This window comes from Nyctereutes procyonoides, unplaced genomic scaffold, assembly GCF_905146905.1.
Source record: "Nyctereutes procyonoides isolate TBG_1078 unplaced genomic scaffold, NYPRO_anot_genome, whole genome shotgun sequence".
In the NCBI taxonomy this organism is placed as follows: domain Eukaryota; kingdom Metazoa; phylum Chordata; class Mammalia; order Carnivora; family Canidae; genus Nyctereutes; species Nyctereutes procyonoides.
This window is the reverse complement of record NW_026575133.1, coordinates 55,098,756-55,125,905: the sequence shown is the minus strand read 5'-3', so window position 1 is coordinate 55,125,905 and position 27,150 is coordinate 55,098,756. Positions and strand designations below refer to the sequence as shown.

Below are 27,150 nucleotides of genomic sequence, written 5' to 3'. Positions count from 1 at the left end.
TGAAACCTTCCCCATCTCTCAGAGTTACATGTCTACTGGGCCAACATGGGGCCTGAGCATGAGCACAGATTTTAGGCTGGGAAGGCAGCAAACAGAACAATATGGGAAGATTTACATCACTAGGGGGCCAGAGAGTGGAGCCTGGCACTGGTATTTTTTAAAAAAGCTCCTTAGGTGATTTGAATGTGCAGGTAGGGTCAAAAATCTCTGCTCTAGACCCAGGAGACAGACCCATTTTCCATGCCTAAAGGCCAGGGTATTATTTTTCTGATGGACTGCATCTTCAACAGCATTTAGCAGATGCTGGAAGAAAGTACTCTTGCATTCCTACCTGATCCAGAGCAGGAACTCCAGTAGATAGAATCCGATGGCATAGTCCCAAAACCAGTTGGCGGAAGAGGAGGGGGGCTGGGAAAAAGAATCTGTGATCAGTGCAGGGCCAGAGCTCAGCTGCTTTCATCAATATATATATATATATATATACACACACACACACATATTTAAATTTTAGTTAGTTAACATACAGTACAATATTGGTTTCTGGAGTAGAATTCAGTGGCTGCTTTCTGATCTATGCATCACCGTGTCCCCTTAGAGGGAGATGTAGTCCCAGGAGTGGCTGCACTTGTGTTTGGGGGGGTGACCCCAAAAATAGGACAATTGAAAGCCTCACTTCTTGGTGACACAGCCAATTCTCATGACTCTTTCATCTCATGTGTATTTACATATGTATTTATTTTGCACAAGACAACAATGTGCATCTGTCTCTCCTCCTCTGAGTCTACAAGGCAGGTGTCCAGCGATCACCATTTATGGACCTCATGGCAGTCCCTAACACACGATGAGCGGCATTGCTTTTGCCTGACTTGTCCCATGAACATTCATCCTGAGTGATGGCTTTGTGTTCTGCTGAGAAGCAGCCCATTTGCTAAGGACGTGGGACAAGACCATTGGTTTCTTCACCTGTCCACTTGGGGGTGGGAAAGTTGGGGGTGGTGGAGGTGTATTAGATGGTTTGAGGTATAACCCAGGTGCCTGGTAGTTTATCTTATGCTACCCTGTCCTGCCAACACTTCTGCTCCCCTGTCCCACATCTGGGCTGTGCCTTGACCTCCCTCCTACACATCCTTACCTGTGGCCACATTGGACCTTTACTGGGCCAATTTTCCTTCCTCCTTCCACCTTCCTGCCTTTTCTGCTTCTATCCTCATGCTCAATGATGCTCACTCTTCCTTTCCCTGTCACACCTCACTGATCATTGGGACAATGACAAATGTCAGCCATCCTGGGGACTGCAGGCTATGTGTGAGGATGGGAATAAGGTAGCTGTTGCTACCTGTTGCTACCTTATTGGTGTGGTCCTGGTAGATGACGCTGACGTTCTCACTGTGCGGGAACCAGAGGAAGCGGAAGTATTCGGATTTCTTCAGGTGGCTGTCCAAGTTGTTAAGAACCTGACGTCAGCAGAGAGAGAAAAGGAAAACTGGGTTGGTTGCAGGATAATGGTGAGGAAGTACTAGAATTCAAAGCTTGGGGGTGCCTCAGTTTTTCCCCATCAAGAGAAAATACTTAAAATTGTTCCAACATTGTCAAATGACATGGAACGTGGTTTGTAATATGTTGAACATTGAAATGGTTCTTTTGCATGTTGCCTTCCCCGAGCAGTTCAGAGGATAGAAATGATTTCTTATTTGTCCTGACTTGAACAATTCCTAGCTATATGAGTTTAGGCAAAGCACTTAACATCCCTGTGCCTTAGGTCTATAAAATGGGACTAATAACAATACCCATGTCAGGATTGGTAAGAAGATGAAATGCACTAATGCCTAGAGAGTGCTTACAATGGTGTCATGAACACTGTACGGGTCAAGCAGCTGCTGTTGCTACCCCCACATTGTCATCATCATCATCCTTTAACCCCATAATGTCTAACACATTGTAAGTCCTTAATAAAATGAACAGAGGAATCTTGCTCTAATATGGCTCATCGGGATCCCTGGGTGGCGCAGCGGTTTGGCGCCTGCCTTTGGCCCAGGGCGCGATCCTGGAGACCCGGGATCGAATCCCACATCAGGTTCCCGGTGCATGGAGCCTGCTTCTCCCTCTGCCTGTGTCTCTGCCTCTCTCTCTCTCTCTCATTGTGACTATCATAAATTAAAAAAAATAAAAAAAAATTTAATATGGCTCATCATTGCACTCTTGGAGATGACATCACAGAGCAAATCATATCTTCCAAATCAAGCAGATACAGGACAAGGGTAGACAGATTGGGGTTTGACAGAGAGCTGAGAGGTTGAGGTAAAGCACCACCAGTCCTAAAGTAAATTCTGGATTTGTGTCCTGGTCTGCAGCTTACCAGCTGCATGGCCTTGGAAGAGCCATGTACCCGAGCTTTGGTTTTCTCACCAATAACATGTGGGCACTTGTGCAATGAAATGACATAATCTACATCAAAGCTTCTGAGTACAGTGACTGCCACATAGCACATACCCAAGGAACACTTTTGGTTCTGGGTTTGATCAATACTAACACACACACATCTAGGGTACTGGTCCTATTCCCTCCAAAGTCCCTAGCTGTGACTTCCAGAAAGTCCTTTGAGGCCTCTGGGTAGCATCTCTCCATTTGTAGAATGAAGACAGTAATACCTTTCTTTCCTTCCTTCCTTCCTTCCTTCCTTCCTTCCTTCCTTCCTTCCAGGGCTGTTGTGAGAAGCAGCGGAAATCGGATTTGAAAGCATTTTATTTTTATTTTATTTTTTTTAAATTTATTTATTTATGATAGTCACACAGAGAGAGAGAGAGGCAGAAGCAGGCTCCATGCACTGGGAGCCCGATGTGGGGACTCGATCCCGGGTCTCCAGGATCGCGCCCTGGGCCAAAGGCAGGCGCCAAACCGCTGCGCCACCCAGGGATCCCTGAAAGCATTTTATAAGCTGTAAGGTCAACATGTGCATACAGGAGGACAGAGTGTCAGGAAAAACAGGAAAAAAAAAAAAAAGCTTACTGACCAAATGCACTATGGGGAATTTAGTACCCAGCATAGACAAATGGCTGGATCCAGTCATGGGGCAATACAGTATCCAAAGAGATTTGTCCAAAGAGGTTTGCTAACCAGTGCATGGTGCAGCCAGGGATATAAGGATGGGTGGGTGATTGCTGCATTCAAGTGATGTGGCTGTCATCCTAACTCTCCTCCACCCCACCCCAGCTCCAATCTGTTGGTCACCCTGTTGTATTTCTGCAAATGTCTTCCCAGTCTTCCTTCTCCTGTGACCTACTGCTGACATCCCCCTTAGTTGTCATCTATACTCTTGCATTGACCTCATAATATGCCTCCTTTCTCATCATTCCAGACAACATCAATAGAGAACATCCAAAGCAAGATCAGAAATCCCCATGAGCTCTCTTTTTCCTACAAAACAGAGCCCACAAAACTTAGTTCAGCAGCTGGGACCTCTGTCCACAAACACTGTCCAATACAACAGCCGCCAGCCACAAGTGGCCATTGAGCACCCTAAAAGTGACTTTTCTGAATTGAGATGTATATAATTCAAATGCTCCTCATAAAGCCATCTCCTCCCATTCAAAGTGGCTTCTACTTATATTGCATCCATCCCAGAATTATACTGTCATTATGGAAGCATCCATCTCTGAAACTGGGCAACATTCTCTTATAGGTTAGGGACCTATCTCATTCAGCTTTGGTTCCTCCTGCTAAGCAGAGATCAGCAAAATTTTTCTGTAAAGAACCAGATAGGAAATATTTTAGGCCTGGGGGGCCATATGGTCTCTGTTACAACTATTTAACTCTGCCATGGTATTATGGAAGCAGCCATAGATAATACATTAACAATGAGCATGGTTGTGTGCCAATAACAATTTTTACAAAAACGGGCAGTGAGACATATTTTGCCTACAACCCCTTGCCTTAGAGCTGCTGGAACAATGCGTTGCACAGAAAATGCTGGAGTACCCTATCATTCCTTATTTGAAGAGGAAGGCCTTTACTGCTGTGCTAAAGGCCCAGGAAAAGCTCAGGATGAAATCCCAGGGCTCCTGTCACTATTGCTTCCATCCTGACAGGGTGATGGGCTATAGGACTCTTATTTGGGAAGCCTCTGGGAAGAAGTGATTTTCCCCTGGAAAAGCCAGGAACACAGCCTAGTGGATTTGCCTGGAGGATGGGGCTGGGACACTGTAAAGGAGAAACCCCCCATCTCTTCATGTTTGGCATCCGGGACCATCCCACTGCATTGCCCAGAACCCAGTAGTAGAAGTAATGGTGCCCTTCTCAGCTTTAGTGAGAATCTAGCTTCCTACCTAGAATGGAGTGATGAGAGTCAACCCTCCATTACATTTTGTGCCTCTCTGCTGACACCAATCATTTGTTTTCCTCCCTACATTAGAGAAACAAGGTATACCGCCCCCCCCACATAAAATTATAAGCTTCTAGAGGCATGAACCATGCATGATCAAGCTCTAGACTCTCTGTGGCCCCTAACTTAGCACCAAGTGGTTGCTGAATGGTGGAACAATGACCCCCCCACCCCACTGTAAATTAAACTGTCTCCTTTAGGACCTACAAACCATCCTAACTGGAGGAGATGATCCTTAGGATTATGGACTTCCTTAATCCGACTTGTGTCTTCTGGGCGCTCTACCACAACCCTTTGGGTTCCAGAGGATTCTCTTCCTTGGCACACTATTGGCATGAAGGATGGAGGGTTCTGTCCCTCCAGATTTAGACTTTGTGACACTGCTGAGTTGGCTTTCGGGAACTGGCTACCAGGGTTGTGAGTAGTAGGCTCCCAGTACCATGGCTGGGAGGTTACTCAGCATCAGTGGACAGCCACCCCAGGGAGTGGCTGGCATCTGGCTGCTGATGACAAGGTCAGTGACACACTAAGATCAGTACTGCTTCCTGCAGGAGGGCTGATGCAGCAAGCAGCTGTACTCATCACATCTCATTATGGTTTGGGTGGCATAAAGGGCAAAAGGTTGAAAACAATTTCTAAAATCTTCACGCTTTCTAACTGGCTGTGATTCCATACCAACCAAACTGCAAGAGTCTGAAATCCTGAGACTTTGTGAGGAAAGCCATGAAGGCTGCCCCTTTCTTAGCACCATGAAACTGGACATCTTTCCCTGCCCTACCTCCCTGCATCTAGAAACACTGATTGAAATTTCCCTGGGGCCAAGGAATGACTGTTACCCCTCATATAGCTTTGAGCAGCATTCAGAAATCATGTTGTAATGTATTTAAGAGAATCAGTAATGGGAAGCCCAGACTTGTATCTGAGATGGACCACCATAAAGCATGGGTGGGAGGAGAAGGGGAAAATCCCAGAAAGGATAGATTTTTAATAAGTTGCTGATCAACTGACCTTGAATTATCTTGTATTGAGCACTGTCATATATTTTGTGGACGCTGGGGAGCAAGAAGCCTTAGATAAAATCCCTTGCCCTCCAGAAACTAATCACTAAGCAGCAAAAAGGACAGGGAACATTTCAAGAATTGGTGACAATGTTCATGAGCAAAACAGAGTGACCAGCACCCTTAGCCTGTTAAGTACAGCATTGACTTAGATGCTAGGATCTATCCACAGAGCAGGTGTCAATAGGTAATATTCTCTATGAGTAAAGTCAGAGGGAGGAGGCATTAGGGGTTCCTCTCTGAGGCTATAAAGAAGAGCAGGGGCTGACAGTTCACTAACAACATCCCATGGGGACAGTGGAGCTCTTATCCCTACCACACAGGTGAGGAATCCAAGCTCAGGGAAGTGAAGAGGCTTCTCCAGACTCATATAGGGTCAGTGGAGAAACCTAGCTTCAAACCTGGGGATCTGACTTGGAGAAATATTCCCTCTACATCGCATCCCTCATGATAGGTCTACTTGGGCTCTTTCAAAGTTCAAGGCTGGAAAATCCAAGGGTAGACATTTCATAAACACTTGCTAAATGGAAGGCAGGAAAGAGAAGAAAACTAAAGGAAGGGCAAATAAGGGAAAAATGGTGGAGTAGCTGGCTCTTCAAACACACCTTTATGTGCAAGAAGCAACTGTCATTCTCCCTTGTCCTGTCTTCCTGTAGCTCAGGACCAGCCAACCTGGAGGGTTTGGCCATCAGGGACAAGCCCGTGTCCAAAGGGGACAGGATGCTGGGGAACTGCATCCATCCTGGAGCAGCCCAGACATAGAGGCAAACACTTAGGGTAGCACAGTTTGCCACCCTAGTGGAGGTAGGACAGATTCCTAGGAACTTAAATGGCAAGAAACCAGGTGTCAGCACCAATGCATGAACAGGAGGGTGCACCGTCTTCCAGTTGGTTCTCAAAAACTTTATGCCCCCTGAAGGTTACATCCAATTATTGTTCCTTTTAGATTAGAGGAAAAATATCCCAGGTCAAGCAAGGATGAGAAATTGCTCTAATAATGATTTTCTGATCCTTCCTCCTCTTCCATGGGTTTGTTTCCTTTGAGGTGAGGAAGGCCTGTGTCGTATGGCTTTTATATCCACTTATCTCTTCCTCCTAAGGATTCAAAGCCTCTTGAAGGTGCCCTTTAAAGGCTGCTTTGAGTGGAAAGAGCAAAAGCAAATTGAATGTGGGGCCATTTATTGCACACACCCCTTGGAATAAATCACAGGGCTGCAAATGCAACCAACCCTCTGTGGCAGTCCTTGTTTATGGCCTGCGACTGTGGGGAAGGCTGTCGGCAGGGTTTGATGGAAGGTGATGATGGGCCTCTTAGAGAGCCAGGCTGGCTCTTTCGCACTGGGCGACTAGCAGCTGCCAGTTCACAGAAAGGGAGAGACCCACAGAGGTCTTGCTGACTCATGTTCCATGAGGCCTCTTCAGGTGAGCTGGGATCTATGGGAGCAGTGGGAGTATTCCATGGGGCTCATGCCTCTCCTGGGGGTAGGGCCCAAGCACTTTACCAGATGCTCCAAAGGAGAGAAACAATAATGCCAGAGGTGACCCTTGCCTCCAGGGTGTGGCAAGGAGGTGAGAGGAGAGCTTCACATGCAAGCGCTGCACTGACTTGTGGAATGTTGGGGCTGAGAAAGGCCTTAAGGGCCATCTACTTTGACCCTACTTTTAAAAAGGTAAAGAAACTAGGGACCCCAAATGTGAGGGCTTTGCTCAATAGGGTAGCAGGGTAGGCTATTCAAACAGGGTAGCTGCACAGCCAGACCTCAGGGGGTCCTGCCTCCCTTCCTGGAGACCTTTCATTACATCCTTTTGAGTATTTATTGTTGTGTAATTGTGTGTGTGTGTGTGTGTGCATGTGTGTACACGTGGGTGTCTACTTTGTCTTTTAGGGGAGGAGATAGCAACTGCTATTTCTCATGTGTCATCACAGCCTTTCAAAATCAAGGAAGTTGGAAGCTTTGTGAAGAACGTAGCAGATTGCCTAGAGTCGCTTAGAATGTTCAAGAATGTCATTTCTAAGTTAGAAGTCTCCCTGTTGAGGTAAATTGGAGGCAAAAAAATCCTTGAGTTCTGGACAGACACAGAGGCCAGCCTCTGTGTGTGTGTGTGTGTGTGTGTGAGTGTGTGTGTGTGTGTGTGTGTGTGTGTGTGTACATGCATGCATCAGTATGTTAGGGTAGCCATAGGATGGCCTGAGATCAGGCTCCACTAGAACCAGGACTTGGCTGTAATCAATCTTAGTCAATCTCAGCTGGGTCAGAGGAGGAGTAGAAAGAGGACCAGATATCAGGAGACCATCCATCTACTCAGCTACAATATCCTACTAGGAATCTGGGAGCCAATCCTATTGGCAAAAGAAGCAATCTTTTTATCTCTGGGTCAAAACCTTCAGCTTCACAATTAATAAGTGCTGACTTATGTGAGGGGCAGGAAAACAGATTCAACAATAAAGCACATTACAGCCCCTTTCTGCTTCAAAGTGTTCTGTGCTGCCCATCTCCCTTCCCCGTTGGTGATGTTCATCCATCCCTTAACCTACCCCATGCTCCGCTGAAACCATCCTCACCAAGGCTACAGCCTCCCAATGACCAGACCAGTCAATATGCCGAATCCCCATGGCATTGGACTCTGTTGACCACTCTGTCCTGGACACCTGGTATCCCTTGCCTCTCCTCATAGGCTTCATTCCTCTCTGACCCATCCTCCTTGTTCTCCTTCGTGACATCCTTTCCATCTTCTTATACACTCCCTTCTCACTCAAACCCACTCTCTCTAGGTGGTCTTGCCTACCTCATGATCACCTAGGGGGCTGATGACCCCTCTTTTGGGCTGAATTGTAACCATCCCACATTTGTATATCAAAGTGCTAATCCCCTATACCTCGGAATGAGATTATATTTGGAGACAAAGACTTTAAAGAGGTAATTAAGGTTAAATGAGGTCATTGGGTGAGCCCTAATCCAATATGACTAGTGTGCTTATAAGAAAAGATTAGGACACAGATATGCATAGACAGGAGACCATGTGAGGACATGCAAGAAGATGGCCATCTATAAGTCAAGATGAGAGTCCTCACAAGGAACCAATCCTGATCCAGTCCGTGCTATTTGTTACTGCAGCCCGAGCAGACTAATACAACCCCTCAATCTGTATTTCCAGCCTCTGCCTCCTGCCTAAGTTCCAAATCTGCAAAGCCAGCTGCCCTCCAATACCTCCACTTGAGGCGCCTCAAATCTGAGTTCCCAAACTAAACTTATTATCTCACTCCTCACACCTGCTGTGCCCCCTGGATTCTCCACCTCTGCGGTAGCACCATTTCTGCCTCCCACCTCCTACTCCCTCACCCCACACCCAGCTGCCAGGTCCTATTGATTCTTCATCTTAAATATCTCTTACATTTGTGCCGTAAAAAAAGTGGACTTGGCTATGTATTTCAGCCCCTTGGATACCTCTCCAGACTATGCCCACTCAGTCTCATTCCCTTCCAAATCTCCCTCCCAGAACTGACTTTGGTCAAAGCTCTTTGCCAAGGCTCCCTTTGGACTTGACAGTTGTTATGAACTATTTCTTTAGCTCCTGACCAGGTCATCTGCATTGGCTGCCATCTTCAGTGTCAAGCCCTGGAGCAGGCTGGCTAGTCTGTTGGTCCTGGAGCCCCAGCTTCAAGACTACATGCCTTTGTTGGCCACATCAGCATATATGATTAATCTCAGAGTGGAACCGAGATGATCTATCCTTATAACCTCCTCCTGCACACATTTCTGTAATAATTCTCTATCTGTTAAAAATCCTTTGGCTGAAGAAGACTGAAATGCTTGGCTCAGAAGCATCAGAGATGAGGGAAGTTGGAGGATCTGTTATCTTCTCTGCAGCCAGTCCAGGGCAAGACAGCCTGGAGGGTACAGAGGATGGATGGTGGTAGCTGCCAAGGAGGAGAGAAGTAGTCTGTCCCTGGATCTGTTGAGAAGAAAGGCTTCCCACTGAAGCCTGAGAAGAATGCATGGGTGGTATCTCAGTGGGGGTCCCTGCCACACCTTGCTGAATGACCAGGATGGAGTAATCACCCCTCTAAGAAGTACAGAAGGATAAGTCTGAGAATACTAGAGGCATGACGGCTACAGAAAAAAAAAATCAATCTTTGCAGTGGATGCTCAGAATGTTATTCGATGGCCTTAGGAGTTAGCCCTAGAGTTGTATAAGTCTCAAATGCTGACCCCAAAGCAGGCCTCAAAATCAACATGCCTGATGATGGACAGAATGTAGGATGCTTTCTGAACCCTACTAGGAGTGAACAAAGCATCTAGATCCTCCCTCTAGCACTGGTCTGGAAGGTTGTAGCTGGTTGAGGCAGGCCTAGGTGGTCCCAAAGATCTCAGAGTCTGGGCTGGTTCTAAGCAGAGTCATGTGGGACTCTGGCCAGAGCCTTATGGGACTCCTTAGCCACACCTTTTCCCTGCCAAACAATTCCACGAAATGTCATTGTCCCAAACTCATCCTACTTTCCTGGGCCAAGGCATCAGGCAGTTCACTTCCCAATTATCGACCCATCAAGCTCAGTTTTTGTGCTCCAGGAATCCATGCTATATCCCCCAGAGCTGTGTGGAATCACTTTCTTGCCACCAACTGGGAGTTCTGGGGATAAATTTCTACCCAACACCATGCTCTGAGTAGGGGGCCCTCTGGATTCAAGGCCTTTGCCTTGTGACTTCATTGCATTAGAAACTCTAAGGAATTTAGACCTGGTTCTAAATAACAATACTTTCCTTTTATCACTGACTAGGTGCCACTGGGGGCAAATTTTAATACTGAACTAGACAATTGATATGTTTAATTTATCTGATTTAATCCTCAGATTCAATCCTTAAGGTAGATATTATTAACTCTCTTTTTGGATGAGAAAACTAGGGTTTAATTAACAGGGTCAAACGATGGGCTCAAGGTCACAGCTTAGAAGTGGTAGAGAAGGCCAGGCCAATCTGATCACCAACCCCACCTTAACCATGTTGGGTCAGTAGTGTTTATATCACTGACTATTCTAACTGTGCAGAGGGTCTACTCATGTTGAAGGATAAGGTGACCACGGAGGAACTCAAAGACCAAGGAACTTGGAACCGTAGATTTTAGTCCCATAGCTTAGTGATTACCAGGCATAAATCCTGCCTACCAGGCATTTCAGGACGGCTGCATGTTACCCATCCATCCATGCATCCATCTGTGCATCTGATTATCCATCCGCCCATGCATCTATCTGTGCATCCATCCATCTACCCACTCATCCATTCAACCAGCCAGCCAACCAACATGCTTTTCATTCATTCCCAAAACATTGCTACCAATCAGAAGTCATCCTTTCTGCCCTCCATCATCTAGGTCCACATCTCTTGCATGAGACCTTGGGCAGCCAGCCAGACTGAGTTAGCCTACCCACTTGGCTGTGAAGAAGTCATTATAAAGGGAATTCTGGGCACATTCTATGGCTCAGTGCAGTTGAGAGTTAATGCCTTCCCAGGAGCAGTCAGCTCGTGCCAGCACCATATCTCCCCAGACAAGTCTCTACCTACTACCCTCCCTCTTTGCCCATACCTCTGCCAACCCCTTGCAGTTCCTCTGAGCTTCACTGCCCTGCTCAGAAAGGGACCTGACCACAGTATCCTTGGGCCAAGGAAGGAAGTGCTAGAGAGGTCAGCCCATTCCCCTATTCGGGGAGCCTGAAGAGCCACCGGGGGCCATCAGTAGAGCATGGTCTACTTGTCACTATCCTGCATTTATCTTCTGAAGTTGAGTGGTGGTGAGCAAGAAACCAGTACCTCTTCCAGGGTCGAGGGGAAGGAGATCTCCTGCAGGTGGAACTGGGGCACACACTGCAGGGTGACGGTGAGGACCACTCCAAGGCAGCCCAGGTGCACCCGCGCGGCCTGGAACACATCTGCGTTGCTAGACTCAGAGCACTCAAGAATGGTCCCATCAGCTGTCAGCAGGGTCAGCGCCACCACCTAGTAGTGGGAGAAGAGTCACACTTCAGAACCCTGGTGGGCATGTCCTGTAGACTCCAGGTGAGGCCCTCCCTGCCCTGTTTGTCTTTGGAAGTGAGGCAAGGTAGCACCTATGCCCTGGCCACAGGGCAACAGGGAAAGGAAGGTTCCATCTGGGCAGCATCAGCCCTCAGCAGTGAGGGGGCCATCCCTTACAAGCAGTCCATGGGATCCCAGAGGCTAGTCCTCCCACCACTACCTTGCTCATTTGTGGACTTCACTGTCAGGATGCAGCGAGGCTCCCCTCTGCCCAGAGGACACTGAAGATGAGACAGGGCTCCAAAGAGCTGTGGGTGTTGCTTAAAGTTATCTTTCGAAGGTGAAGGGAAGATGTGCGTCCATCTGAGCTAGGGCTGTCCCCACCGTCCCAGCACAGCCCAGGGGCCAGGGTCCCCTGCAGCCTCTCCCTGCTGGCTGCTCCTCTTGGGAGCAAGCTAAGTCCATGCTTTCTTTCAGAGACCCACTTGTCTCAGGAACTAGATTCTCCTGCTTGGCCACACCTAATTAGAAACCTGGATTTCTGTAAGAAGTGGGACACTCAGCTGGAAACAGACGATTAACTCTAGTCTCTTACCCTTGGCCCCCATTTCCAGAGGAATCCTCTTTTATCGCCTGTTTAAGTACTTCTCCGCACTCCACTACCTGCTAATTCGGATAGAAATTGCTTTGACATGTGTAGTTGGAGGCTGGGTGCTCGGGGTGAGAGAACAGAGAAAGCTGAACTAATTCTGATTAACAGTGACCAAGACCAGACGGGAGAAATTGGCAGAAATGGGGCACGACGGCCATCTGTAGGAGTGAGGACATCGGAATGATTTTTATTAAAAACCAGATTTTGTCTAAGATCCAGGGCTGTGAGTGAGAATTGGCCGGTGAAATCCCTCAGCAGGATCCAGCAACAAATAAAGGTAGGCACTGCTTTACTAGCTGTGTGACCTTGGGCATGCTATCCAACCTCTCTGTTTCCCCATCTGTCAAACGAGGACAATAACTATCTCAGAGACAGTGTGTGAAGTATCCAGCTAAGTGTCTGGTGTACAGTGGACACCGAAGATGTCAACTGCCCCCTCCTCGCTCCCTGCCATTGGCATAATATCTAAAATAAAACAGTGGGGCTTTCCCACTCCTTTCCAGGGGCTCAGCTGAACTTCCTAAGAAAAGAGGTCAGTAAATCTCATGCACAGTTTGATTTGTGGCCACTCAGAATTATTCCGCACTCTGCTGAACATTTTTTAGAAACACCCGTCAGCCCTGGAAAGTCTCTCAGGACTGTGGCCTAATCTTGGGGGGAGGCTGTTGTGCTACCCGTCACTCCCAGTTATCACTGGGCTCTCTTGGGCAGTGAACCCAGCTTTGAGGGGGTCATGGAGCGTCCACAAAGGGCTCTGAGTAGTTGGGAACCGGGTCCCACAAAACCCAGCATGCTGTGCAACCAGTTCTTACCTGTGGAAGCGGTTGAGCATGATTAGCGTGGATGCCCTAGGATGGTATCCCCTTTCTTTTCTTTTCTTTTCTTTTTTTTTTTTTTGGTATCCCCTTTCCTGGATCACTCCCTGCCCTCGGGTTGCCCCTCGCCTGCCTGAGACTTCTGTGGGGTTTTGCGATAGAAAGAGGGAGGGGAGAAGAACAAGAGAAACCAGAGGCCGTGCACCATGCTGATGAGAAATCAAAGTGAAGTTTTAAGGACAAGGGGAATTAGGTTTCCCTCTTGGTGGTCGAGAAAACAAATACAAAAAAAAAAAGTCCCTTAGAAATTGCTTTTGGGCCATTTTCTTTTGATCTCAGAGCTGCTCTGAGACTGGAGCACAGGGGACCCAGTGCCCAGAAGTCACATTCAGACAATGCTTGCTGGGGTGTCTGTCCACCTCAGGAGACAGCCATACATCTGGGTAGACTGGGGGACACTCAAGTGATCTGTGTGATCCCATCCCCAGCAATCCTGAAATTTCTTTTACAGCACAGGCTGCAAGCTCCTGTCTTACATGCAAAACCCATCACGAATGTTTATTGAGCACTAACTGTGTCCGCTCTTCTAACACCCCAGATGCATTGCTATTCTGACCATCCCCATTTTCCAGGTGAGCAAACTGAGGTAGCCAGAGGTAGAGACTTGGCCCAGGTCACACAGACAATACTGCTAGAGCCGGGATGCAAAACGCAAGCCCCAGTGCTTAGCTCCAGTGGCCAGAGGCCACACGGCCCAGAGTACAGATGAGCCCCTGCAGGTGAGGACACGAGGTGAGCTGTGCAGTGCCCCCCACGCACAGGGATCTCTTCCGTCCCTGACGCCGAGCGGCCAGCCTCCCCATGTGCAGGCCAGCACCCCGCTTCATGCAGCACAGCCAGGCCTGTTAGGAAGCCCCTCCAGATACTGAAAGGTAAAAAGAGGTGTGCCCTCTGAAGGACGGCTCCTGACACAGAGATCACGAACTGTCCTTGGCTCGGCCACGTATTTAACATTTATGATCTCATTTACTCCTCCTGGGTTGAGGATTATTCTCTCCAAGTTACAGATGAAAACAGGGAGGTCCTGAGGATCTAAATAGCCTGCCTACTGGTGCATGCCTCGTACATGCCAGGTCTTGAACCCAGATCTGAGTCCAGAATCTGTGTTCATAACCAGTTCCCCAAAACGGACTCTCATAAAGTTTAAGAAATGCTTTTCAGTGTTATGGTCAGGTGCAGATGGACGCCCTCCCAGGCCCCAGCTCCTGTGCTGGCTCCTCCCCTACTTGCTAACCCAGAAAGACCTCCTGCACTGTCCGGCTCCTGGCTCAGAACTTTTAATGGGGATGGAACCTCTTGGCCTGCTTGCCCTTTTCCACAGGGTGGCCAGGAGGCTCCTGGGAGGCAGGGATGCCTCAACATGCACGATGGCTCCTTCTCACTTGTGTCTGTTGGAGATGAATGAGGTTTAGTGGAGATAGCGTGTCGGGAGGGCACCTGCCAAGTGTCTGTCGGAGAGGGCCCTGGAGTGGCTTTGAGGCCTGTGTGGAGCTGAGCTGACACTGCCCACGGAGCCCCTGATTTCCCAGGAGCTTCCGCGAAGAGGTGTCCATCCCAACCCCCCCACCCCGGCCAGTCAGTGGAGCGGCGAAGGGGGTGCCGAAACTCACCTGGGTGGCCAGGATGCCGTGTTTGATCCCTGTGTTATGGGTTCCGGACCCGATGACGCCCCCCGCAGTCACATCTGACACAGCTCCCAGGCTGGGCTCAACAGGAGGGAGGGAGAGGAACACAGGGACCCGTTAGGCTTCCCTGGACCGTACCCCGCACCCCTGCAGTTGCAGTACGGAGCCCCTCGGAGCAGAATAGTAGATTCATCTCTTGCCCAGGTTCTGGCCCTGAATGCACCACGACTTAGCTTGTCTGACTTGGTGGCCCTTCCCTTCTCTGAGCCTCAGCCTCCCCATCTCAGTGGCCTGTCGGTAAGCAGGTAGGGGGCATGGTTCGAGTCTGAGGGGGGCTGCCTGCTGACTTTGGGGTTTCTGCAGCATAGAACATGCCTTTCCTTTGCCTCCACCCACCAACAATGCCTTCTCCACCAACCAAACGCCCAAATGCTCCTGCTAACACCTCTCTCAACGCAGCCTGTCAAGGCCCACAAAGTCCCTGAGGGAGTGACCTGGTTCAAATGGCTCACACAGCTGTCCCAGGAAGGTACGAGAAGGCTGGAGTTTCCCTGAGCCGTCAGCAAAGGGGGAGGCGGCTGTGTCATCCCCATGCTCAGAAACGGTCAGGGGCTCCTCAGGGCCCCCAGGATAAGCCCACATCTCTCAGCCCAGAGTCCTGGGCCCTGGGAGGAATGCTAACAGCACTGCGTGTGCACAGGAGGACCAGGGTCCTGAAGGGGAGCCTTGGAGACTTGTGCTCTGGGGCAGGAGTTAGAGACGTGTGCCCGGATCACAGGGTCAAGGGAGAGGGTGTTCAGAAGTCTTACTTCTTAGGATCATCCTCTGAGACATCTCAGCCCTGGCTTAAAGGAAAAGGAAATGGATGTTTACTCAAGGCCTCCCCAATGCCAAGGGGTGGGAGCATTATGTGCTGCCCAATATCTTCACAATAGTTCAGTCCACGTGAGAGGTGGGCTCAGCAGGTGAGGCGGTGTGCCCACCACCTCGCACCCCCTGGCTCCCAGCACAGAGCAAGGACCCCTGCGGCAGGCAGGGCCTGGCTCCCAAAGTCGCTGCAGGAACCCTGTGGTTAAGACAGTGATGAGAAAGTCTAGCTTCGGGGCCCTGGGTGGCTCGGTGGCTGAGCATCTGCCCTTGGCTCAGGTCGTGATCCCAGGGTTTGGGGATAGAGTCTTGCGTCGGGCTCCCCACATGGAGCCTGCTTCTCCCTCTGCCTATGTCTCTGCTTCTCTCTGTGTCTCTCATGAATAAATAAAGTCTTAAAAAAAAAAAAAAACAAAGAAAGAAACAAAGTCTAGCCTCAGACCTTCCTAGGGAGGTGGTGAGACCCGGAGGCTGTCCTGGCAAAATAGGAAGAGGATGAAAAAACCCAAGCCCCTCCAGCCTCCCCTTACTCGCCCCCACTACCACTTTTGTGTCTAGTCTTGTCTCTTTGTCCACATTCACTGGGTTACTTGGGAAAATACCAGGATTTTTTTTTTTTGAAAAATAAAGACTTTATTTATTTATTTGAGAGAAAGGGAGAGAGAGAGAGAGCACGAGTTAGGGGAGCGGTGGAGGGAGAAGCAGACTCCCCACTGAGCTTGGAGCCCAACAACGCGGGGCTCAATCCCAGGACCCTGGCATCATGCCCTGAGCTGAAGGCAGACACCTAACCGACTGAGCCACCCAGGTGCCCCGAAAATACCAGAATGTTAAGAGGATCATGGAATCCTGCCCTAGGGAAATCCTCCAGCATGTGGAAAGGGGTACAGCATGGAGATGTTCATCACGGCATGACGTAGAAATAGTGGAAGCCTGAGAAGGAGCTCAGTGCCCGCAGAGGGGGTGGTTAATGGGATTGCAGGGTGTCTCCTCGTCTCCACGAACTTTAGCAGGCTACTACAGGAAGCAGGCTTGCCACCACCTCGTGAAAAGGAATAAACTGGATTAAAGCGAGGCCCTGGGGGAGAAGGGTCAAGGAAGGGAGGATTAGACTGGGCCCTGGGAGGCTGGAGACAGCCCGCCCAGGGGAAAGGTCACCTCTGGAACCTGTGAGGCGAGGCGCCGGCGGAGCCAGAAGGTAAGCACGAGCGGACGCTGACTGAGCAGTCATGTGGGGCAGCTTTAGCTCGTCCAGTCCTCCGAGCCCCCTGCTCTCAGACCCGTTTTCTAGGCTTGAGGCCCAGACGGGCCAAGGAACTGGACGAACAGTGGGAATGAGGTAGAAGCAGCAAGATTTGCTCCTCGGCCATCTGCCTCTGGAGCTGGGGTCTACACCATGCTGCTGTCTGGCCTCCGCTGGTTCACCATGTGGTGGAGTGTTCCAGAAGTTTCCAGCTGTGTGGCCTTGGTAAGCCACTTTGCCTCAGACCCTGGTTTCCTCATCTGTAAACAGGCTTATATCCCTCATCTGTCAAGCACCCAGCATGCGGCCTGCCTCAGCTCTGGTCTTGCCCCTTCAGCCCCCCAGCCGCAGGTACCCCTGGAGTGCCCACAGCATCCTCAGAGCTGTCCACCCAGGCTCCCCCCACCGATACAAAGGATAGGACACCCTAACTCCCTTTGAGTGGCAGAAGGGCCCCATGCAGACAGTCACTTGAGGACTGGGTCCCCAGGGTGGGGACAGAGACGCACCATGAACAGGGCACAGAGATGCTTCAGAGTCCAGAAGCTGATGCCCGTAGTCAATAGGACATGTCTCTTCCTGTCATCATTGGCCACAGGTTCTGTCCCACTATCTGCTCACAGGCCCCTGTATGCCCGGCACGCTCTCCCCCTCCTGGCCTTTCGCTCATGCTGTTCCCTCTGCCTGAATCCCTTCTCTCCTCTTTTTCTCTGGTTTATGCCTGGTCATATTTAGGACTCAATCCAGGGGCCCCTCCTGCAGGCTCCCTGATTCTCATCCCTTGCACTCATCCCCCTGTCTGCCAGGGCTGAACCTGGGGCCCCCTGAGAGCCCTAAAGGGTCCTGAACCCTTCTCTGACATTGAACCTAGGGTCCTTTATTATGCTTATCATTTTGTGTGTTAGTCTGCTCCTTGCAACGTGCTCCTTGGGGTTTTATTCATCCCTGCCTCTCGAGGGCCTACACATGGTAGTCTCCTCACAAATGTGGGAGTTGCCATGATCTTTGGAGAAGCAGGAACAGGATAGGATAGGTTTCCAGAGTGAAAATGTGTAGCACTGCCCCAGGGCCTGTGATAAGAGAGGTAAGGCAAATGGACCCCCCACACTTGAAAACAAACCACAGGCTTCCATGGGTGCAGCTTCCAGCTGCAAAGAGATATCCAAGTCCAATATCCAAAACACCTGTCACATCTTTTTCCAATGGTTGATATTCTACAGTTAGACATTCAATCCTTTGGCTGTATTTGACACCTGTTTCAATGGAAATCCTCTGATATTAAACTGAGCAGTCCCTGACACCACGTTTGGATAGAGAGATGAATACAGACAGAGATAGGAATACCAGCAAGTCCTGCAGCTCAATCAGCATGCTCTTCCGTTCCACCGTGCTTATTCTGCAGACCCTTCTGTCTGGGTCTGTGCAGTTGTTCATTGCAAGTTTTAAGAAAAATTTAACCATTGTTTTCCTGCCCCTTTACAAGACTGGTACTAATACTTGACCCATCTCTGGCCTATTTCTTTCTATTATCACACAATAGTCCCTGAACTCATGGGGGACAGGGAGACAAGTACTCCATGGGGAAAGAACAGGGGTCCAGAGAAAGGGAGGGGGTGCACCCTGGGAAGCATTTCTCTGTCTCCCATCAGATCCTTGAGTGTCCAGCCGCGGCCAGGGGAGGGTAGTGAGCAGTGTTAGCCCCCCAGGAAAGGGGGAGGTGGTTCTTACTTGGACAAGGCCAGGCTGTGCTTGCCCAGCTGTGGGTGCAGGTCAGCCAGGAGGATGCCGGCCTCCACAGTCACCTGCTTCTTCTCTGTGTCCACCTGCAAGAGACCAACACAGGTGGTGGTGGTGGGGAGGCTATAACCCAGTCCCCACCCAACAGTCATACTGCCACGAATATGAACCTGTCTGTCCCAGCCTGTGATCGGCTCAAGCCACCACTTGCTGCAGGTAGCTGAAGAGAGTGTGGGCAGGCCCTGGATTTGCTGGAGTTCTGGGAATACAGCCGTCCCCCCTTATCTACAGGGGATACATTCCAAGACCACCCCAGTGAATGCCTGAAACCACAGATAACACTGAAATTTATATATACTATGGTTTTTTTCTGTATACACATACCTATGATAAAGTTTAGATATTGTGCACAGAAAGTAACAACCCTAATTAAAAATAAACTAGAACAATTATAACAATATACTGTCACAGGGGATCCCTGGGTGGCTCAGCGGTTTAGCACCTGCCTTCGGCTCAGGGCACAATCCTGGAGTCCCGAGATTGAGTCCTGCATCGGGCTCCCTGCATGGGGACTGCTTCTCCCTCTGCCTGTGTCTCTGCCTCTCTCTCTGTGTCTTTCATGAATAAATACATAAAATCTTTAGGAAAAAAAAAACAAAAAAAACCCCAATAGACTGTCACAAAAGTTACATGAACTCTCTCTTAAGATTTCTTACTGTACTGTGCTCAGCCTCTTTTGTCTCATAAGGATGTGAGATGATAAAATGCCTACGTGATGAGATGAGGTGAGGTGAAGGACTTAGGAGTTGTGACATAGGATTAGGCTGTTGACCTTCTGATAATGTCAGAAGGAGGATCATTTGCTTTCTGATGGTGGTTGACCCCCAGAGCAAAACCACAGATAAGGGGAGGGGCTAGGGTATTCTCTGTAACCCCTTCTTCTCACAAGAGAGGGAGATGAGGAGCAGGGAAGAGAAGGGGTTCACCCAGAGCGCCCCAACTGCACTCTCCCCAAACCCCACCCTGCCTAGACCAGGAAGGTGGGATTCCAAGAGGCGCACAAAGTCACCAACTGACAAGGATCTAATCCTATAGGGGCTTGATTTTGCTAGATGGGAGTCCAGATTCCCCACCTACTCTCCCCCGGGGAGGTCTGAGGCAAAGACTGAGGACCAGAAGAGGACAGGAGGTTCCTGCCCTGTGTGAGAAGAGGCACTAGAAGATCCCCCGCAGCGCAGGGAGGTAGGAGCAGATTGTCTCCTTTCACAGGAAGGAGACTGTTGGAGCCCAATCCTCACTAATTAGCAATCAGAGCTCATTACTGCTGTGACTTGATATCTTGACCAGAGCATTTTCAACACAATGGAGACTGTCAGCCTGAGCAAAGAAGGAAATAATAGAGAGAAGAACCCCAGAACCTCTGCTAGCAGGGCTGGGTGGACAGGAGGTTATTTGGCAAAACTAGAGCTCAAAGGCCCTGTCGGGTGAGGAGTCTTCCTAACGTGCGGGCACCTGTCTGGCCTCTGCTCCCTGGCAGGTGCCTGCGGGGGGCACTCACGGAGCATGGGCTGAATTGCATGGACAGGGCTGGGGTCAGATTCCTGCGATGGTGCCCAGCTCTGCTACTGATCGGCCGTGTAACCCTAGGCAAGGCACTCATCCTCTCTGATCCTGTCCCCCCGTATGTAAAACCAGTGAAGTGTAAGTCCTCCTGGATTTGTGATTGTGAGTCCATCTTTGGGGGGCTGACCTGCCATTCTTGTTCGGGAGTAGAGAGGAGGAGGCCCATCCTCTCAGTGGCCACAAGGAGGTGCACACACCTGCCAAGAAGCGTGGGCAGGCCCAGGGCTCTGTGAAGGGGTGATCATGAGTGGGTCAGAAACAGGGTGGGGGTGGGGTTGGGGGCTGTCACTTTGGACTCAGGGACAGGGAGGGGATCAGGCCTGAGGGTCAAGACTAAGGCCCCTGGGGTCTGGGATGGAGGCTGAGGCTGCTGGGCTCAAGAACAGCAGAGGTGGGGGGAGCCAAGGCTCTGAGTACCTGGAGAACCCGGTTCATCTTGCCCATGTGGATCATGAAGCCATCCGTGCAGGCGATGTCCGAGGGTGAGTGGCCACCGCCCACCACCTTCACCCGCTTGTTCTGTTGCCTGGCCAGGGCCAGCACCTGCCAAGGTAAAGCCAGCGTCAGGCCCAGCTCGGGGGTGTCTTGGTGAGGTGGCTGGAGACCTTGCAGGGCCTGCAGGGGGGTGGGCCGCCTAGGCTTTGCCCCCCGCCCCCCACCGCCCACCAGGCCTCCAAGGCCCCCAGCTGGCTGGAGGCTGCTGTGCAGTCCACTCTGGGAAAGAGAGCTGGAGTGCAGGGCCGGGAGGTGAACGGGATGGAGAACCAAGGATCATCCTGGATGGATAGGGGGTTCCTGTGCGCTCTCCCCACCTCAGCTGAAGGCTCTTCTATGGGCATATCTGAAAATTCTCTTCCCCAACATGAAACCTTTCAAGGGCACCCCAGTGCCTTCAGAATAAGGTCCCAATTCCTCCTCTTGGCCTACCCGGGCTCAGCTGCCTCCCAAGCTGGAATGAGGCTCCTGGGGGTGACAGTGGCTTAATTTGACTTGGTACCTGTGTCTACCCCAGCCCCAGCCCCATGAGTCTCTAGTGATCACTGAATGAATACATAAACACATGGTCTCACTTAAATGAACGGATTCCCTTTCACCTGCATGTCCCTGCTCAAAAACCTCACATCTGGTCCACGGAACACTCGTCGTACAATAGGTACCACAAGGGGCTCGATGAGGAAGTGAGATGGGGAAGGGCTCGTCTTCACTAGCTCCTTTATCCACCCACCGTGCCTGTGGCACGTTCCACACTATAGGCTCTACAACAACGAAGTCTGTTTAACACCATCTTGTATGAGCCCCCTTGACCACACAACCTAGATTTAGGACCCTGCTAGCCCTCCAGGGAAATGTCAGCCTGCGGTGGCCTCAGCCTGCTAGGAATTCAGTTGTGTAGGTCAACACAGCTTAGGAACGGCCTTGACATACGGCCCTATGGCATACCTACAGCTTTTCCCTCAGCTCAGAAGGAAGCCAGTTACCTCGGCATTCAAGGCCCTCTGATCCCACCCTCCCAACCTTCCTCTTCTGCCCTCGGCCCACTCATCCCCTCCAGGCATGTCTGTACCCACCCCTGACCCCTCTGCTGACTCCCCAGGCATGCTCCTCACTTCCCCCTTGTTGTCAGTGCCGTTCCCCATAAGTGGAGCTCTTATTCTCCTGGGCCCAGCTTTGAATCAGACAATCCCTGTGTGAATCCTGGCTCTGATCCTTATTAATGTGGGAGATTACAAAGCCTCTATTAGCCTCAGTTTACTCAACTGTGAAACAGAATAATTGCAAGTGATTATAAATTTGCAATAAGGAAACAAACAAGGAGCGGAGACAGAGAACACTGGGCCATACTGCAGATGAGGTGGTCTGGGAATCCACTGAGGAGCTCATCTTTACCCTGAGACTCGAAGGATGACAAGGAGTTAGCCCTGTGAAAAGTGAAGGCACAGGCATTCCTGGTGGTGGGAATAGCAAGTCCAAAGGCCCTGAGGTAGGAAAAGGTTTGATTTGCCTAATGCACCAAGGGTGAACCAAGGCCAGGTGATACATGGCGTTGGGAGTCAAGCCAGGGTTTTATTCCACAAACAATAGGGAGCCTCTGAAGGGCTTTAAGCAGGAGAGTAGCCCAACCCAACTTATATTTTAAGATGACTACTTTTACTGCTGAGGAAATTTTATTCCAAGGAAGTAAAAATTGAAGCAGGGAGACCCAGGACAAGGCCACCGCAGGTCATGGTGGGCGAGGAAGGGATGGACTGGGCATGGAAAGTGGCAACCGTGCTGAAGAGAAAGAGATGGATTCTGGAAACTTCTGGGGCCAGGCTTGCTGATGTTAGATAAGAGTAAAGAAAAGAGGGACACCTGGGTGGCTCAGAGGTTGAACGTCTGCCTTTGGCTTAGGGTGTGATCCCAGGGTCCTGGGATTGAGTCCCGCATCGGGCTCCCCGCATGGAGCCTGCTTCTCCCTCTGCCTCTGTCTCTGCCTCTCTCTCTCCCTCTGTGTCTCATGAATAAATAAATAAAATCTTTTTTTTTAAAAGGGGGTAGAGAAAAGACAGCGACCACTTCCTGGCTTCCAGTTTGAGTGACCAGGTACCCGATGCAGAGACAGGGATAGAAAGACGTTGAAGTCAGAAACCAAAGAGCCCCGGAACACTGGGAATGGAGTTCGGGGCGTGTCAGTCTGTGATGCCCCGAGACCCCCAAGGAGGCAGTCGCCGGCAGCTCTGCGCCCCTAGCAGAGGCCTGAGCTGCAGGTGAAAGGCTGGCGGTCATTGGTGGCACAGTGGGCCGTAACCCGGAGCTGCAGCAGGGGAGGTGGGGGCCAGGAGCCCGGAACACAGCCCCCTTCGTGGGGCTCTCCCCTGGCCAGCGATCCTGGGAAGGGGGTGCGTTTTGGGGGGTGGGGGGGTTCCTAGCCCAGCAAGTCCCCGCTCCCTGCCCTGGAGGGACACTCACCTCTCTGACCTCCTCCACGGACGTGGGCTGGAAGTACATTTCTGGGCAGCAGCCATAGGTCCTGGCCCAGTTCTGGAACTTGACTCCTTTGTACCCGTGGACCTGCGAGGGGCGAAGAGCTGGGTGGCCAGGGCTGAGGCCGCCGTGGGATGGGAGGCTGCGGCCAGGGCGCTGAGCCAGGCTGCTCCGCCCCGGTCACGGTCACCGCTCAGGGCCCGGGGGGAGGTGGAACACGTCGGCAGCTCTGAAGCTGAGCAGCTACGTGCAGGGCTTGTCTCCCTGGACCCCTCGCGGCCACGGGGGCGGATGGCACGGGAAACCGTGTGTCTGTTCTTAGTAGGAGGGATGGGGTCAGGGGCGGAGGCCGAGAGGGCAGGCCTCAGGGCGCCTGGCCCCTGCTCTGTCTGGGGCACCTCTTGGGGGGTGACTGGGGAAGGGGTGGCATGAGCTGGCCTGGTGGCCCGAGAAGGCCTTGGAGCTGGCTCTCACCTCTCCCACCAGGCTTCTCCTGCCAGGGAGGGCCAGGTCTGGGAGACTCCACGGCAGCCTTCCCGGCCTCGAAGCCGAAGCAGGGAGCCCCAGGGATAAGCCTGTGTATCGAGCACTGTACTGAGATCCTCTATATATCACACCTTATTTAGACCTTATAATAATGCCGCGAAAGAGTTAATATTATTGCCATTTTCAGGAGCAGAAACCAAAGCTCAGAGAGGTGAAGTAACTTCCCCAAGCACACACAGCAATCAAGTGAAGACACCGGAGTCCAACCCGGGCTTTCACCTCCCAAGCTTTCCCCAACACCCCAGTGCCACTCCTAAAGCCTAAAGTCCAATTCAGGAGGGTCCCCGTGGCCTCCCCCCGCAGCCCCAGACCTGACTTGATTTTGTCCTCCCCTGCCTGGTTCATGGGCGCAACCTGGACGCAGCCTGCCGGGCTGGCGGGCTGTGCGGCGTTAGCCTACCATGGCTCCAGGGGTGGGTCGGTGGCCTTGGCTGACTGTGGCTTCCTCGGGGACAGAGCACTGGGCAGCGGGCTGCAGGGACGAGGTGGAGCGAGGGCCCGGAGCACACAGCACGGGAGCACAGTGACCTCCCTCTGCTCAGGGCTGACTCTGATGTACCGCATACCCCGAGGGGCTTTGGGCCCTGGCAAAGGTGGGTAAACAGTGTTGCGACAGGCTCCACCCATACAAACAGCAGCTCAGGCCTGCCCCCTGCCTCGGGGGCCCTTCTCAGGCAGAAGGTGGAAGAGCAGAGTTTAAGAGGTAGCGGCTCTGTTCTGGAAGTGTCTTGCACTCTGACCCCAACCCCAACACCCCGCTGCTTCAGAACTGGGTCCTTGATTCCATAGGTCAGGGGAGGCTATGATGTGGGGGGCTTGTGGGGGTCTTAGTGTAGGGCCTCCCTTGGTGCCTGCTTGCAGGAGGGTACACGTGGCACGCCACATGGAATGGAATCTGCACCTGTGCTAGTTAGCCCACTTGTCAGACTTGGGGGATGAGTACAGGAAGCCAGCCATCACTCTAGGAGACAGGACGGGGGTGGGGGGTGGGGGGTTAGGGGGGAGGGGAGAAAAGGGACACTCAGTCCAGGCAGAGTCTTCTAGCAGAGGCCTTCCCTTCCCTAGGCTTTAGGGCAGACAGAGCTGGTTCCTTATCTATACTTTTTGCTTGATAACACTTGAGGGCCTCGTTTTCCTCCTCGATAGTGTTGGGGCACGTTTGCCTAATTCTCTGGGTCCATCAAAAGTTTAGAGCTGCTGGATGAGGAGCATGGGGACACAACAGGAACTTGGAAATGGCCCCAAGCTCTTGCATCTGCCCCAGCTGTGAGCTGGCTGGCCGCAGGATTCTGGGGATCCTACTGTCTTACTGCCAACCCTTAGCTAGTGTCTGGCACAGAGCCAGTGTCCAAAGCACATTTGTGCAATGAACAAACAAATCAGTCATTGAGCATCTCGGCTTCTCAGATCTCTCCAAGCAGGAAGCATGAGCAACAGCCCTGGGGTTTGAGAGGAGGAAAGGCTGGGCTGCTGGAGCGGAACTGGGGGTCTGAGAAGCAGAAAAAAAGTCCTGGAAGGGGGGTGGGGTGTCAGAGTCCCACCTGTATCCCCCAAACCAGGATTCCTGCCAAGCAGTCGAGGGCACGTGTGTGAATGGTACCCCCGCCCCAGATGCAAATGTCCCTGTGTGAGATGGGGGTGGCAGCTGTGTGCTCCTCCCAGGGAGGGCCAGTCGGAGGCACTGCGTTTTATGGCAACTCAGCAGCTGGGTCATAGAGAGAGGAGTCCTGGGGCCACGGAAAGGAGCTAACTTTGTGGGAAGGGCCCTATTATAGGCTGAACCGTGTTCCTCCCAAATTCCTGTGGTGAAGCCTTAACCCCCAGCACCTTTGAATGTGACTGTACTTGGAGATAAGGCCTCTAAAGAGATAATTAAGGGATGCCTGGGTGGCTCAGCGGTTAAGGGTCTGCCTTTGACTCAGGGAGTGATCCCGGGGTCCTGGGAATCGAGTCCCACATCAGGCTCTCTGCAGGGAGCCTGCTTCTCCCTCTGCCTATGTCTCTGCTTCTCTCTCTCTCTCGCTCTGTGTCTCTCATGAGTAAATAAATAAAATCTTAAAAAAGAGAGAGATAGATAATTAAGTTAAAATGAGGTCATTAGGACGGGCCCTGATCTAATGCGACTAGTGTCCTGAGAAGGACAGTAGGACACAGGCACATAGCAGGAAGGCCATGTCGGCGCTCCTGGAAAAGGCAGCCGTCTGCAGGCCTAGGAGAGAGGCCTCAGGAGAACCCAGCTGCGCTGACCGCTTGATCTCGGACTTCCAGCCTCCGGAACCGTGAGGACATAAATCTCTGCTGCTGAAGCCACTCAGTCTGTGGTACTTTGTTAAGGCAGCCCCAGCAAATTAATGCACAGAGTCTATAAACTCCTGAGGCTGGGGTTCCCCCCCTCCCCAGGCCTTCACGAGAGAGAAGAGCAGGGCCTGGCTCTCACCTCTGAGCCTGTTTCACTTGGGCTGTCCCTGATAGAAGAGGCAGTGCCTGTGCACTCCACTGCTGCTGGCTCCGCTGTCAGAGAGGAGGCGGGGGTGGGGGGGTGGGGGGGGTGGAACCTCCCCGAAGAACCTCAGCTTCCCTGCCTGGGAAAGCAGGGCTTGGTGAGGGACACAGGGGGTGGAGGCCTTGGGATTCAAGGGTGGAGAAAGCACCTGGTTGGCTATTGTTCCAAAGGCCTGGAAGGAGGTCCAGGAACTGTAGCCAACTGATGGGGGTGAGTATCAAGCCGGAGGGGGGACAGGTGGGTTGAGGGATGAGGGGAGCCCCGAGGGTTAGCCTGGTGTTACCCCTGATAAATAACTTATTTCCCACTCACCCTTAAGGTTTGTCCCTAAAATTTCAGGCCAAGTATGTCCTGCTCCCACCCACACTGAATGCCCCATTCAACACAGTCAAGACTCAAGGTTTCTCCTTTTGGTGAATGCATTCTGTGCTGACACATTCTGGAAGCCAGGTGCTGTGGGGTGCAGGTAGGCTGGGCTGTACCTCAGAACTGCCCCAGGGGCTCCTATCTCTCCCCTGCTGAGATTTCCCAGAGCCTGGGGAATCATGCAGTTTTCTTTCTTCACCTCTTGCGACTGCCCTTGGATGGAAGGCTTTTTCCCCTACCCCCACAAGCCAGTCACATCAATCTTATAAACTGCCTTTATTGAGAAACATAAAATGACATGAATATAAAAATCAGCAAAAACACTGTGTATCAGTTAATTCAATCTGTTGTTGCCACCATCTCATGGTTGAGGTTGATAATTTATTGCTTATTTCCTCTTGCCTGAAGGGCTCAGCTAGTTCAATAATTGCTGAGTCTTATTTTTTTTTCAAACATTTGTTGGCAAGGGAAATTAATGTAACTGTTTCAATGGTCACTGAAGCTTGTTTTTTGACCTTTTCTCCACTCATACTTGTTAATCAATCAGAATGAGCTCCTTAATATAAAATCTGTATGTGGTAACTTAACACTTCTCTGAAGTAATGTGAACCCTTGGAAGTGAGTTTAATGATTTCTCATCTGTAGATATTACTTCTTTGTCCCATTCATTCTCTTTAAAATGTAATGTAGGGCATAAAGTTCGCT

At 51.1% G+C, this 27,150-nt stretch overlaps 1 protein-coding gene across 2 annotated transcripts in view; it reads right to left on the bottom strand.

Annotated features, from left to right (window-relative positions):
- Positions 1 to 24,134, bottom strand: part of LOC129493755 (L-gulonolactone oxidase) — a 32,033-nt gene extending 7,899 nt beyond the window's left edge. For both annotated transcript variants that reach the window (XM_055300232.1, XM_055300233.1), the window contains exons 1-8: positions 23,977 to 24,134; positions 23,016 to 23,117; positions 20,484 to 20,609; positions 18,435 to 18,529; positions 14,582 to 14,672; positions 11,241 to 11,426; positions 1,347 to 1,454; positions 332 to 408 (exon numbers count right to left, since the gene is read on the bottom strand). In XM_055300232.1, the coding sequence (XP_055156207.1) occupies positions 332 to 408; positions 1,347 to 1,454; positions 11,241 to 11,426; positions 14,582 to 14,672; positions 18,435 to 18,529; positions 20,484 to 20,609; positions 23,016 to 23,117; positions 23,977 to 23,979 (788 nt within the window). In that variant the 5' untranslated portion in view covers positions 23,980 to 24,134. The remainder of the gene's footprint in view (positions 1 to 331; positions 409 to 1,346; positions 1,455 to 11,240; positions 11,427 to 14,581; positions 14,673 to 18,434; positions 18,530 to 20,483; positions 20,610 to 23,015; positions 23,118 to 23,976) is intronic.
- Between the last annotated feature and the right edge of the window lie 3,016 nt (positions 24,135 to 27,150).